Source organism: Pundamilia nyererei, unplaced genomic scaffold, assembly GCF_000239375.1.
Source record: "Pundamilia nyererei isolate P.nyererei 1_Seehausen unplaced genomic scaffold, PunNye1.0 scaffold00082, whole genome shotgun sequence".
In the NCBI taxonomy this organism is placed as follows: Eukaryota; Metazoa; Chordata; class Actinopteri; order Cichliformes; family Cichlidae; genus Pundamilia; species Pundamilia nyererei.
The window spans coordinates 2,597,113-2,609,412 of NW_005187483.1; the positions used below are offsets into that span (position 1 = coordinate 2,597,113).

A 12,300-nucleotide genomic window follows, 5' to 3' on the forward strand; every position below is an offset into this window, starting at 1 on the left:
ACATGATTTCGAATTCAGGGCTCAGTGTGCCATTTTAACTTTCACATACAGCACTAATGAGGAATTTGTACCAGGAGAACTTTTTTATGACTTGTGGCACAGAAAAATTTGTGCCTCTAACCTCAATTAGTAGTTGCCCATAAAATTGGACATTTGCATATTGTGACCCAAGTGGTAAACTGTCCTGATGCTGGTGTGCTGCAGAAGTCACCTAAACAGAATCTGTTTAAATTCACACTGACTGGTCACTTTATTAGGTATAACTGTTTAACTGCTTTTTAATGCAATTATCTATATCAACCAGTCGCATGCTAGCAAATCAATGCATTTAGGCATGTAGACATGGCCGAGATGATCTTGGCCATGTCTACATGATACATTATGATACAATGGAAGATTACTGAAAGCACAACACGTCAAAGCTCCAAGCAGATGTGCTACAGACGAATTCTGTCAGCTAAGAACAGGAATAATTCTCAGCCAAAATTGGGCAATAGAAGATTGGAAAAACACTGCCTGATCTGATGAGTTCTGATTTCTGCTGCGGTTGGGTCAGAATTTGGTGTAAAGAGCACAAAGGAATGGATCCATCCTCCCTGCTATCAACAGTTCAGGATGATGGTGATGGTGTAATGACGTGGGGGATATTGTTAATAAACTTTGTGTCCTTTAGGACCAATTTGTCATTGTGTAAATGCTGACCATGTCAATAACTTTATGACCACAGGGTACCCAACATCTGATCCTTTCAAGTTGCCACTAAGTGAATATGCTGTTACACTGATGGATTCTCGTATCAAACATGAACAAAGTTTCAAATAATGTGATCAGCGTGAGCCAAAAGCTCAGACTTTAGAGTGCTCTAAATGCTCAGGTTCAGACAGTTCATACCACATTCGGATCTGTATGACATCAAAGAGAGGGAAAATTCTTAATATAGCGACACAGAAGAAAGCTGATTTAAAGGGTGAAGGGTGGACAACTTGTTTCAATCACCAGAGGAGATGTATCAATACCCATCGTAAGATAAATAAGACTCAGCTGTAAATCATACAGATCTTCTCCAGTTGAGTCTAAGAATAAAACATATGGAGCTGGAAAAGAGCAAAAAAGGTCCCCTTTAATTACACTGGGTTAGACTACAAACAGGCAATATTTGCCCAAGTTAGAAAAAAATGGGTAGAAAATTAAAAATCTCAGCAGCTATTTCATGGTCTGCTATGACATTTAGGGAACACAAATGTCAGTATCTCCCTTTTTTATGTGCTAGAATGAGGTTTGCATCTGTTTACTTTAACACTATGCCAGCTCATGTGTGGCACAGCTTGTGCCTGTTAATGTCCTGATGCTTCCATTGAACTTAAATAAAGCCTCTCAGAACCACTGCAATTGCTTGTTAAAGCAGTAAAGCGGAAGTTTGATGTCTGATATAAGGACCAATTTCTTTTCCTTAAAATAAAGTATGAAAATCACCAGACCTAGGAACTCTTATATACCACCCCTTCTTATTTCTAACTTACAGCTGTCATGACAGACTGGTACAACGTGTCCATCTCAGCATCCTCCTCAGTAGGTGCAGAGGGTGGCAGGAGGACTACACCTACTTTCTGCAGGATGGATCTGCAGGATAAACAAAGCATAGCATAACTCAAACACTAGTTTAATCAAAGAAAATGTGCATAAAGTCATTCATGCACATTTTCACTGTTTGAAATAAAACTGCCCAGCTCAAAAATAGTAGCGTGAATAAAAGTGATAAACACAGCACCTTATTTAGTTTGTGTGTGTGTTTGTGTGTATGAATGTACCTTAGGGAGGCGTTCTTAATTTGGAGAGGACAAACGGTGTACGGGACTCTGAGGCTGTGATAGAAGAGCACGAGAGGGATGAGAGCGCAGTCCACGGCGCTCTGACGCACGTACACATAAACCAGCAGAGATCCCTGAATTAGAGAACAGAAGCAGCTTCTGATAAACAAAATTCCTCACATTGTAATTCATTACATCAAACAAACACGGATTGTGCAGAGGTGACGCACAGATTAAGGAGCGAATCCGTGACCTTAGATTAAATCAGCTTTTGATCAAGCCACACAAAGGAAACAGGAAGGAATGAAGAAAAATTTATTTTATGTTTTAAAACTAGCAAAGACACAGTGAAAAATGTGTGAGGTCAACATTCAAGTATTTAAAGATGCAGCCACAGTTCAAGTATAGGTGGTGAGTATGCCTGAATGGCTGGATTGATTGTAGAAGTTGACAGCGCAACTTTGTTTTTTCCCCAGTGTCAACAACAGCTCTATTATTTGCTTTGTGGTCCCTTATCTTTCGAGTAGCATTAGTGATTTTTTCCATTATGGACATGGAAATGAAGAGCTACTATCGCAAACTCAATTATATATCGAGTGAAGTCAAAGCAGAGAGATAAAACACGATGGCACTTCTGTGCATGCGATATTGTCGCTACAGCAAAAAGCGCTTTGCAATAAAAGAATTAAAACACATAAGCAGCCTGAGCATTGGTAGTCTTCATAAACTCATGATAAAAGATATATTTATTCTTTTTTATTTGCTTTTTTAATATAGTGAAAGACACAATAACTGGGTTACACCTGAAATTATTTTATATGAATTTGGTTGTAACTACAGCCAGTATGCAGTGGTTCAAACAGTTCAGTGAGGTCACGCTGTAACCCAACTTGCCTCAATAACGCAGAAAATGAGATTTTCAGGTTTGTCATGAAACAATCTATGGATGAATAAATTGGTAAAGATTTAGACAATGGGACTAAACAAGATTTAAATTGATTTTGTACACAGTCCCTCCAGAGATAACCCTCGATATATCCTGACAATTACACTGCTCAAAAATATTAAAGAAACACTTGATCATCACTGTTTAATGCAAAGTCATAAACACAAATCTGAATCCATTTCACCTCCACTGGAGAGGCAATGACAAGGCAACCCTCAGAAAGGGAGGGGGGGCTCGTCTTATTGCTGCTGTCTAATTTTTCTCTAGTTTTGCTTTTCACTGGTCTCCTTGTCACTACTTCTACCTGCAAACCAATTAGGTGTCACAGGTAGTTGAGCTCCTCAGTAATGGTACATCCAATGTGGTTTACTGTGTCTCCCAACATCAATCTGTAGAGTGTGAAGGAGATACCAGGACACAGGTACAAGAAAAATATCACTGCAGCCCTGAAAAAAACCATCTCCAGTGGGTTACTTATGAGCATGTTTCTGACCAAACTGACCAAAAGACAATGTTAAGCTGCCTGCAATATATCATTCAGCAAGACTGGTTGGGCAATGGGTCAGTGATGGTCTGGGATGGTATTATCTTTGGAGGGTCACACAAACCTCCAGGTGTCAGCCAATAGTACCAAGATGAAATTATGAAAATCTCAGAGCCACTTCCAGACTTCATGCTCGTGCAGCTCCTCCTGCTGCAACACAATGCCCTTGGACAAATGGTGTAGTTAGTGCTTGAATGACAAAAGCACTCATACTACTGAGGGGTTCTCAGGCTCTTCATACCTGAATCCAGTTGAGAAGCTCTGGCACAGAAATAGCACCATAGGCTATTCAGATCCAAATCTGGGAAGAAATCCCCAGAACAACATGTGCTGTCTTATCAGGAGAAGTCCAGATGTTGTTGGATTTAATGGCCTGATTCTTATATAGCACTTTTCTGCTCTCCCAGAGCACTCAAAGCACTTTATACAACACACCTCATTCACCCATTAAGACCTATTCACACAAGCACTTCTTTTCTCTATGATTAAATGCTTCCTATATAACATTCACACACATTAATACTTTGATGGACGCATCAGAGAGGAACTTGGTGTTAGTATCTTGCCCAAGAATATTTGGCATGCAGGCTGGAGCAGCCAGGGATCGAACCGCCGACCTTACTCCTGAGCTACACCCACCCTAATGTGCATACAGACACATGGGTGTCAAAAAAAATAACTGAGCCATCTGAAGATGCAAGTCACATCAGCGTGTGATTTAAATTGTGAACTTTGATCTTTGCTGAATCCGTCCTCACTGGATTGAAGATTTTTGTTTTCCACTGACTGCCGTTATGTCACAGTGAATTACTTATTGTATTTCAGAAACACTTTCCAACTTGAGTATTTTATTCATCAGGACTGGATGTGCGACTTTTACTTTTAAAAGTCACATTAACTTAATTTCACAGCAGAGTATTTGGAAACCATTAGAAATCATAAGAATAACATTTGAGGTTTTCTGTTAGCGGAAGCTGTTTTCACATGCACTGCCGCGTGCAACATGTGAGAAAGCACAACTTCACACAACATCCTGAATGTACTGACGTTTTCCAGAGTTTATCTGTGAAAACAACTTTAGACACACACAACATTTCAGCGATAACAAAGCTGAAGACCTCGCTCACTGAAATCATTCATGCCCATTTTAAGCCTGATTCAGAGTTATTTACGTCTGTTTATTTAGTCAACCATGTAATTGTGAAGTGTGAAGTTTGTTAGGAGAAAAAGAAAATAATTCCACATAAAAAGGCAAGCAGGAGAAACCTCAACTTTCAAAAGATTCCAGACAATTAGATCTGTTTACTTCACCTTACCGAATATATTCTCACATTTCTGTTTACCTTGAAATCTTTTGGAGTAGATGTGTTTACAAATGGGGCGGCAGCTTGTTTACCATCTCAATAGATGTCAGAGCACAGCCTAATGTGAAGCCAAAACCTCCCAGTATCAACACTGTGCAAACACACAGTGTACTTTCCATTTTTTGCAGCAAGAGACACCCTTCAGCATAGCAGATATTTAATCTACAAAGGTGTGTGTGCATTTATAGAAATTTGTACCTCTTGTGAGGCTCTGTGTAAAGCCGACAGATGGTTGAGGTTAACTTGAATGCTGCCGAACACAGAAGCAAACATCTTCAGCATCGCCCAGCACACGAATCTAGTCAAAAGAGGATAGTGGGTGGAGGGATGTATAGAAAGAAGAGATGAAAAAGTTAATGACAAGAGATGCACACAAGGCCGTAATAGACAAATGAAGCCAAGAGAAATAATCACCAATAATATAATTTAGGAAACAGTTTAGCACAAAACGGGAGGAAAGGACAGTGTTAAATGTGATGTTATGTAAATGAGACAGGTGGGGGCAAGAGAGAGTGGGGGAAAAGGATGGAGATAAAAAAATGATGACATAGGAAAGAAGTGAATCAGTAAGCAATAAAACAGCAAGTGTGAGAGGATGACAGATGTAGATAGAGACAAAGTCTATAAATGAGGGAGACTGAGGAAGTGAGGAGAAATTGAATTTTGAAGAGATTTCTTAAACTTCAAGACAGTCAAAAAGTTTCTTTAGAAACAAAATAAAGTTTCCACTTCATTTCACTAGACATTTGAAGAATTTCTGACACTATCTGAGGCAACAGAAACATGGTCCCAAGAGATGATAGAGTCATAACATCCAATTTCAATTTAAATACAACTTAGTGCAGAGATCAAAAACACGCCGTCCACTAGCCGTGGACAAGTTTGTGTCTCAAACAGCTGTCAGTCATCTTGAAGAGCATGATGATTGACAGCTAGAAAGGCATTCATCTGTAAGCAGTCACACAAGAAGCTTTGAGCTGTCTTACAGTAGCACATAAGCATTTCTGTTTGTCTCTTCAACACAATTTAGGGTTTGGAAAGCCTATTGTTCTTCCCCCGAGTGACCAAAAAGAAGTAGGAATTTGTGATATCTACATATCTCCACTGACAGCTGACTATTCCAATTTTTTCCAGTAAAAATTCTTAAAACAATCCTGTGTACAAAAATGTAGAACATTCTTGTAAGACAGAAATCCGAAACCCTGAGCCTCAAATTCTGCTTTTTCTGCTGGTTTAAAAAACAATACATAAATAAACATAATTACTGAAATGACATTTTTTAATGAATCTGGCAATTAAATTGGGCTATTTTGTTGCTAATTAATATTCATAAGAGCTATGTTCCCCCCCCTGTGATTGGCCTGTTCGTCATAGCAACCACAGCTGTGCGTTTTTGGGTATCGCCAACTAATACTGCAAAAACACTAAAGCCAACGATGTGTTAGTTAAGCTCTTAACATTTTTCACTTATTCAGTCCATCTATGTAATGAAAGATGTAAAAGTGACTCATGAATGGCCACGTCACTTTAAAAGAGGCTTTTTAATTAATTTCTCCATGCTTGTTGGGGACTATTCTTCAACACTGATCCACAGTAAACCTACAAAGCACAAGGACGGTCTAAGTTCAATTGATGCAACATTGTTAATGTTCATTGTCATTAAAAAACATTCAGCAAATGGCTCATTAATGTGTTTTTAATAGTTTTTGGACAGAATAGACCCTCAATGAAAATGAGAAAAAGCTTTAAAGACCTTGAGTGCACAAATGATACTTGTTGGCAGGATCAGTTGATGCGTGCCTTTGGTGTTGTCGAGGCTTTAAAGGGACAGTTGACCTGATGTTTTTTAGATGGCTCTTTTTTTTAGTCATTTTATTGTGGAATGGCCAGTTTTGGAGATATTAGCTGTGGACATGTCTGCCTTCCATCAAAGTCCTTCTACAGGTCTTGTCACTCGCCAGTAATACAGGGTGGGCCATTTATATGGATACACCGTAATAAAATGGGAATGGTTGGTGATATTAAAGTCCTGTTTGTGGCACATTCGTATATGTGAGGGGGCAAACTCCTCAAGATGGGTGGTGACCATGGCGGCCATTTAGAAGTCGGCCATCTTGGATAGAACTTTTGTTTTTCCAATAGGAAATGTGACACATCAAACTTATTGGTAATGTCACAAGAAAAACAATGGTGTGCTTGGTTTCAACGTATGATCGTTTTGGTCACTGCAGTGGCCCGCAGCTTATCTGGATGATACCAACTGGTCTGCAAGCAGGTTTAACTTTCACGATAATGTCATTTTTAAAAAAGTTAAAAGAAAAAAAAAATCCAGATCTTATACATTTACTGCAAAAGAGAAGGTTATTGGCCACAGAATGGGTCAAAAACAAGTATGTATACAGCACAACCAAAGTTAAAACTGTGGTGTATTTTTACTGTGTGTGGGCAGAAATTCAGAAACAGCAATAACTCAGTTTCCTACCCGGCTCTTGACTGGCTCTTCGAGGGCAGGAACAAAAAAACATAATTTTTGCCATTACAGAATTCTCCAAAGCCCAACAAATCCTAGATTTCCATTCAGGATTTGTTGAAATGCAGTCTCTCTCTTATACTGCTTCTCTTGATTACAATGGGAATAAATCTCAATTAATCTATTTTGTTACTTGGGGAAACATTTGAAAACTCAGCATCACGTTCATGAAAGTAGAGAAGTTTCATGCAGGAACTATTTTCTTTATACCAAATTGCACCCGTTTACTGTATCACTGTGCAGAAGAAAATGAGCATCTACCCATGATGAGAGGCTTGTGAAAAAAAGTCAGTAACGATCATGTCCTCCAAATAAAAGACGCCGTACGCATCTTTTAGTTGGCAGATGGAGAGAGGACAAAAGAAAAAAATCTTCCATGAAACTGCACAATTTTGCACTTTATTTTTTGTAACCTGGCCATGACATTTGAAAAAAACGGCCGTCACTGCTGAGTTTTTAAAAAAAAAAATTTTTTTTTGGCACTTTGAGCATCACAAAAAAGATGCCACCTAGTTCTGTTATATTCAAGAAAAGGCAATATCTCTAAAACTGAGCAACTCGCATCACAACAATGCATATGGATAAGCAGTCGTATAGACCTAAATTACATTTTAGAAAAGCAATGTTGCTTTAATGTTGAAAATACATAAAATTAACTCCTTAGCCATTATGGAGTAGCAGCGAATGAATGAGAATAAAATAGGAATTTCTCATAAATTAAGATGTGAAAATCTTTTAGAATCGTGTTATCATCAAAAGGCTCATCTTTTCTGCATCAAAAGATTTAAAAAAAATCATTAAAAGAAATCGCTGCAGACTGCAACTCCATTTTTGCTTCAGGCACACCGATATGATACATCTCACTCGTTATTTCTAAATGAAAGGTCTCACAGCACAGCTCTGAATCAATATGCAAATGTGATGTATTAGTAAATACACACAAACAACCATCTTTGAACCTAGCTTCCCCCCCCCCCCCCCCAATCGACTTATGCGCACATAAACAAACCTTAAGACGCCAGAGGAGATGCAGGTGTTAATGAGGGGGAGGAATGGTGAGAGACAATCTAGCTGCCCGTGGCCGTCTCCCCCCTCAGGTGCTTTGTGCTCTGCTGTGAGCGCCTTCTTCACCCTGAAACACATGGTCACAGGACAGCAGGGTTAATACGGAACAAAGCTTCATTTGTGCTACACTTAGACAAACACCAGCCTTCCAGTAAGACAACAACACCATCCCTGAGTGTGGAGGTTACATAAAGGTTAAACTCAATTACACACGAGGAGGGACAACAACAGCTTCAAACTGAGGAACAGTGACAGAGATTGAAACCTCTCCTCAAGTTATCCCATCTTTCTTCGTTCACTCTTTATAGACTGAGATAGCCTTACTTTTCTGTTCTTTGCATGTCTTTGTCTTATCTCCACTAGTCCTTTCTCATTCTCTCTCTGCAGAACTGCAGGAACCCGTTTCATTTTCTGTATCTCTGCCTATCATTTATTTACTCTCCTCCAGCATCTCTACTCCTGTCATCCTCCCTCTCTTTCTCCTCAGGTACCTGTGACTCTGACAGACTCGCTCAAGCCTGCCGCTAACAGGACTGCCGTAAACCTTGCACCCACTCACAAACAGGGCACAGCACACCCTCCGCACCAGCCAGCCTCGATACCTGCATACAATTCAAAGAAATGAGCATGAGTGAGAGCGCTGGGACCAAATAAATTTGTGTGGCTTTGCCCGAATGCGGTGGATTCTCATACTACCTGGTTTGTGTCTCATTGACACTCAGCAGGTTGTGGAAACCAAGGGAATAGTTTTGTCCAAGCTTCTTGCTCTAAGCAATGACAAAAACAGATAAAGATAGATGACCTGAATGTCAACATCAACCACGAATGGGCTGTGTGGGGCACAATCCAATTTACTGTATAAAAAAAGGCTATAGCTGAAGGACACTATGTGAATGGGGATAGCTACAAGAGGATCTTTATACTCACAACCTTTGCGTGCCATATAAAGTCAGCATTTTTTACTCAGTGAAAGAGATCCATAATTACTCTGCACACTCACCAGACTGTCTGGGGTGCACTGGTGGCAGCACTGGCCCACAACTGGCCTGATCTTCCCCAAACAAGGAGGCACAGTTTTCATCATTTTCCTGATCTTTAATCCACATGACAGCTGGGAAGAAACACAAAACAGACACAACACAAACAGGATGTCACATGCAGAAAAACCACAACCACATCCACTTTTTGAAATAACACTCAACTGCCATGTTATTACGTACATAAAGCTAAAACTAATGTTTCTTATCTTATTTGACTTTAATTTGTTGCACCCTGATGTCTTTTGAGCTTGTGAAATTTTTTCTGTCTCTTTGATTGGTTTAACTCTGAATTCATATCAGCACGCCATTACTAGCAGTGCAGTAAATATTAATACAGTTCCCATGTGAGCCCCTGTATCAGACGCTCCCTGTGCAAATCAAACAAACAGCTCATGCGCTCAACAAGCCAGGCTGTGTACTGTATACTAATCAACCACACTTCAGGCCTCCCCGAGCAAGCTGACTGCTGGTCAGGTGTTCAAATATTTGCAGTACAGTACGATAAAACACGCCAACCGACTGATTATCATGCTCGATGTGTTGTGTTGATCAGGATTCAGAGTGATCGCCTGGCTTTGGGAAAAAAAGATCTAATCAATCTCCTAAGATCAATGACACTTTCTCCAAGTTGAATGATGATGGATTCCAGAAAAGAGAGCAGCTGACTGGTAGATAAGGTCAATTTAAAGACAAAACCTTATGATCATGAAAGTTTGGATCGAACTATCAATAACTTAAAGGGCCATACTCGTTCAGGGGAAAAGTACAAAGAAAAGAGGTAGACCAAAAAAATGAGAGGCATGCGGATTATCAGGCTAAACCTGTGTGTAAATAAGCTGGCCCAGCTCGATGCCCAGAGTTACGCACTTATGTCTGCTCATTCCAAGGAAAAGGTAGAAATGCTTCGATCTGGATCTGATGCCCATGATATGTCATTAATTTCCTGGATTATTATTTTGTAGTTCTGTTCTTCTGCTAAGAGTGTTGTACATAACAAGAGATGAATGAAAGCCCCGGATCCAGACAGGAAGGGGATTTTACATTGTGCTGGCACGGTTTGTGCTATGTGATCACCACTTTCCTGGTGAGGAATTTTGTTTTTTAATGCATGTGAGTGGACTTATTGGGCATGACATCACTTTAAAGTTTTAGCTCATTTCAGTTTTGCTGAAAGTTTCAAGGCCTTGAAACTTGCTCAATATAGTAAAAGCTACATAAAAGGAACACGTGTGTGTTGGATTTGATTAGAGTCACTTAATTTTGTTGTACTTTTGTGAGTTTTAATGGAGTTTTAAAATCATGGGGTGATCTATGAATCCCTCCTGGTGGTGCATTGAGATGCTGCTGTGAAGTCTGATCACAGAGCTATTCAGCTGCCACAAAGCTTTGCATTCATAAGCTGTGGTGTTTGGAAACTCGACAGGGAATAGAAATAATTAAAGTAGTGATGCTTTCAAAACAAAATCTTTCAATGTACCATCAGTTAGAGTCATGATATAAGGAGGGCAAAAAAAAAAGTTTATTCGGCTTCTACATATCAGGGGGAATGTTCTCTATTTGTGCATTATTATATCCTGAAAACTTAAAAATCAACTCACAAAAATGAAAACATTAGACTGTTGTTTACCTATTTAAGGAAGTTATACAAAGATATTTATGAGGCAAAAAGTGTGTGAAACAGCTCAGTATTTTCTGTCACCCCTCTGCATTTTTCCAGTGACTTTGGGTTAGATCTGCATGCTAACTTGAAAGAACTTCTGCTCTTCCACAACAGTTTTTTAGATTAAGGTGAGTACTGATTTGATCATCCCAAAATATTTTCTTTACTTTCTCAGGGGCTCTTAGGCAATAAAATCATGCCAGCAAAATGCATCCAAGACCAGAACAGATTCTAACCCTGGTCATCTGTATCCTGCATAGATTCTGCTTTATCAGCTTTTAAAAATACAGCTAAAAGTCTAAAAGCTATGTCGCGTTTTCAGTAGCTGTTCAGTGGGCCAGATTGTCGTCTTTGGCGGACTGATTTAGAGCCATAGAGATATTTCAGCGCCAAGAGCCCGACTCGCCTTTGCTGTTCACTTTGGCAGCTCATTACTTGTTGTCAAAATTGTAAAATTTAAATTTTAAAAAGATCTGTAAGACTTGAGGAGAGTTAAACTCATGATTTGTTTGAGCTGAGCAACAATCCTGCTTGCTTACTTCGTCTTTAGCAGAAAACCCCAAACTCTTACTATGCAACATGAAATCTGTCTGAGTTGGCCCGCCAAGTCCACCTACATAGCTAGGAGCTGGCACACAGGTACATCTTAGGCCCCTGAAGGGTTATATCAAGATCAGATAGTTTGACGTCATTGTGTTGCCTGGCAACCACCAACCAATGCGCTAAAATGACCCATTTGTAGCATTTATGCGCCCAGAACCCTAAAAACACCTTATAAAAGTATTGTTTTCATTTCAATAGCAACATTCATATCCACAAAGTCGAAGGATGCACGACAGAGCACTGTGAAAAACTCTTGACTTTCTGAGATAATTTTACATTTCACCCTGCCACTCTAGCCAATCAGATTGGCAACAGCTTTTCTTTCTTTCTAATATGACAATGATCCCAAACAAAATGCCAATGCAGTAAAAGCATACCTAGATAGAAAAACACAAACTATCAGTCATGGATTGACCTCTCCAAGGCCCAAATCTCGACATTATTAAAGAAGTGTGCGATCATCTTTATACAGACAGGAACAAAAGGCAGCCAGCATCCAAAAAAAGAGCTTTGGATGTTCTTCGAGAAGCCCGGAGAATTATTCCTGAAGACTACTTGAAGAAATTACAAGAGAGCTTGCCTAAGAAAGTTCAGGCTTTGTTGAAGAGTAAATATGGTCATACCAAATATAGATTATATTAGATATACAGTGGGGCAAAAAAGTATTTAGTCAGCCACCGATTGTGCAAGTTCCCCCACTTAAAATGATGACAGAGGTCAGTAATTTGCACCAGAGGTAC

At 39.5% G+C, this 12,300-nt stretch overlaps 1 protein-coding gene across 1 annotated transcript in view; it reads right to left on the bottom strand.

Moving 5' to 3' along the window:
- The window catches only part of gpat2 (glycerol-3-phosphate acyltransferase 2, mitochondrial), a 174,874-nt gene that overhangs the window by 27,424 nt on the left and 135,150 nt on the right, over positions 1-12,300 (bottom strand). The window contains exons 4-10 of the mRNA XM_005738287.1: positions 9,258-9,368; positions 8,954-9,024; positions 8,749-8,859; positions 8,202-8,324; positions 4,861-4,960; positions 1,809-1,942; positions 1,521-1,620 (exon numbers count right to left, since the gene is read on the bottom strand). Of these exons, the coding sequence (XP_005738344.1) occupies positions 1,521-1,620; positions 1,809-1,942; positions 4,861-4,960; positions 8,202-8,324; positions 8,749-8,859; positions 8,954-9,024; positions 9,258-9,368 (750 nt within the window). The remainder of the gene's footprint in view (positions 1-1,520; positions 1,621-1,808; positions 1,943-4,860; positions 4,961-8,201; positions 8,325-8,748; positions 8,860-8,953; positions 9,025-9,257; positions 9,369-12,300) is intronic.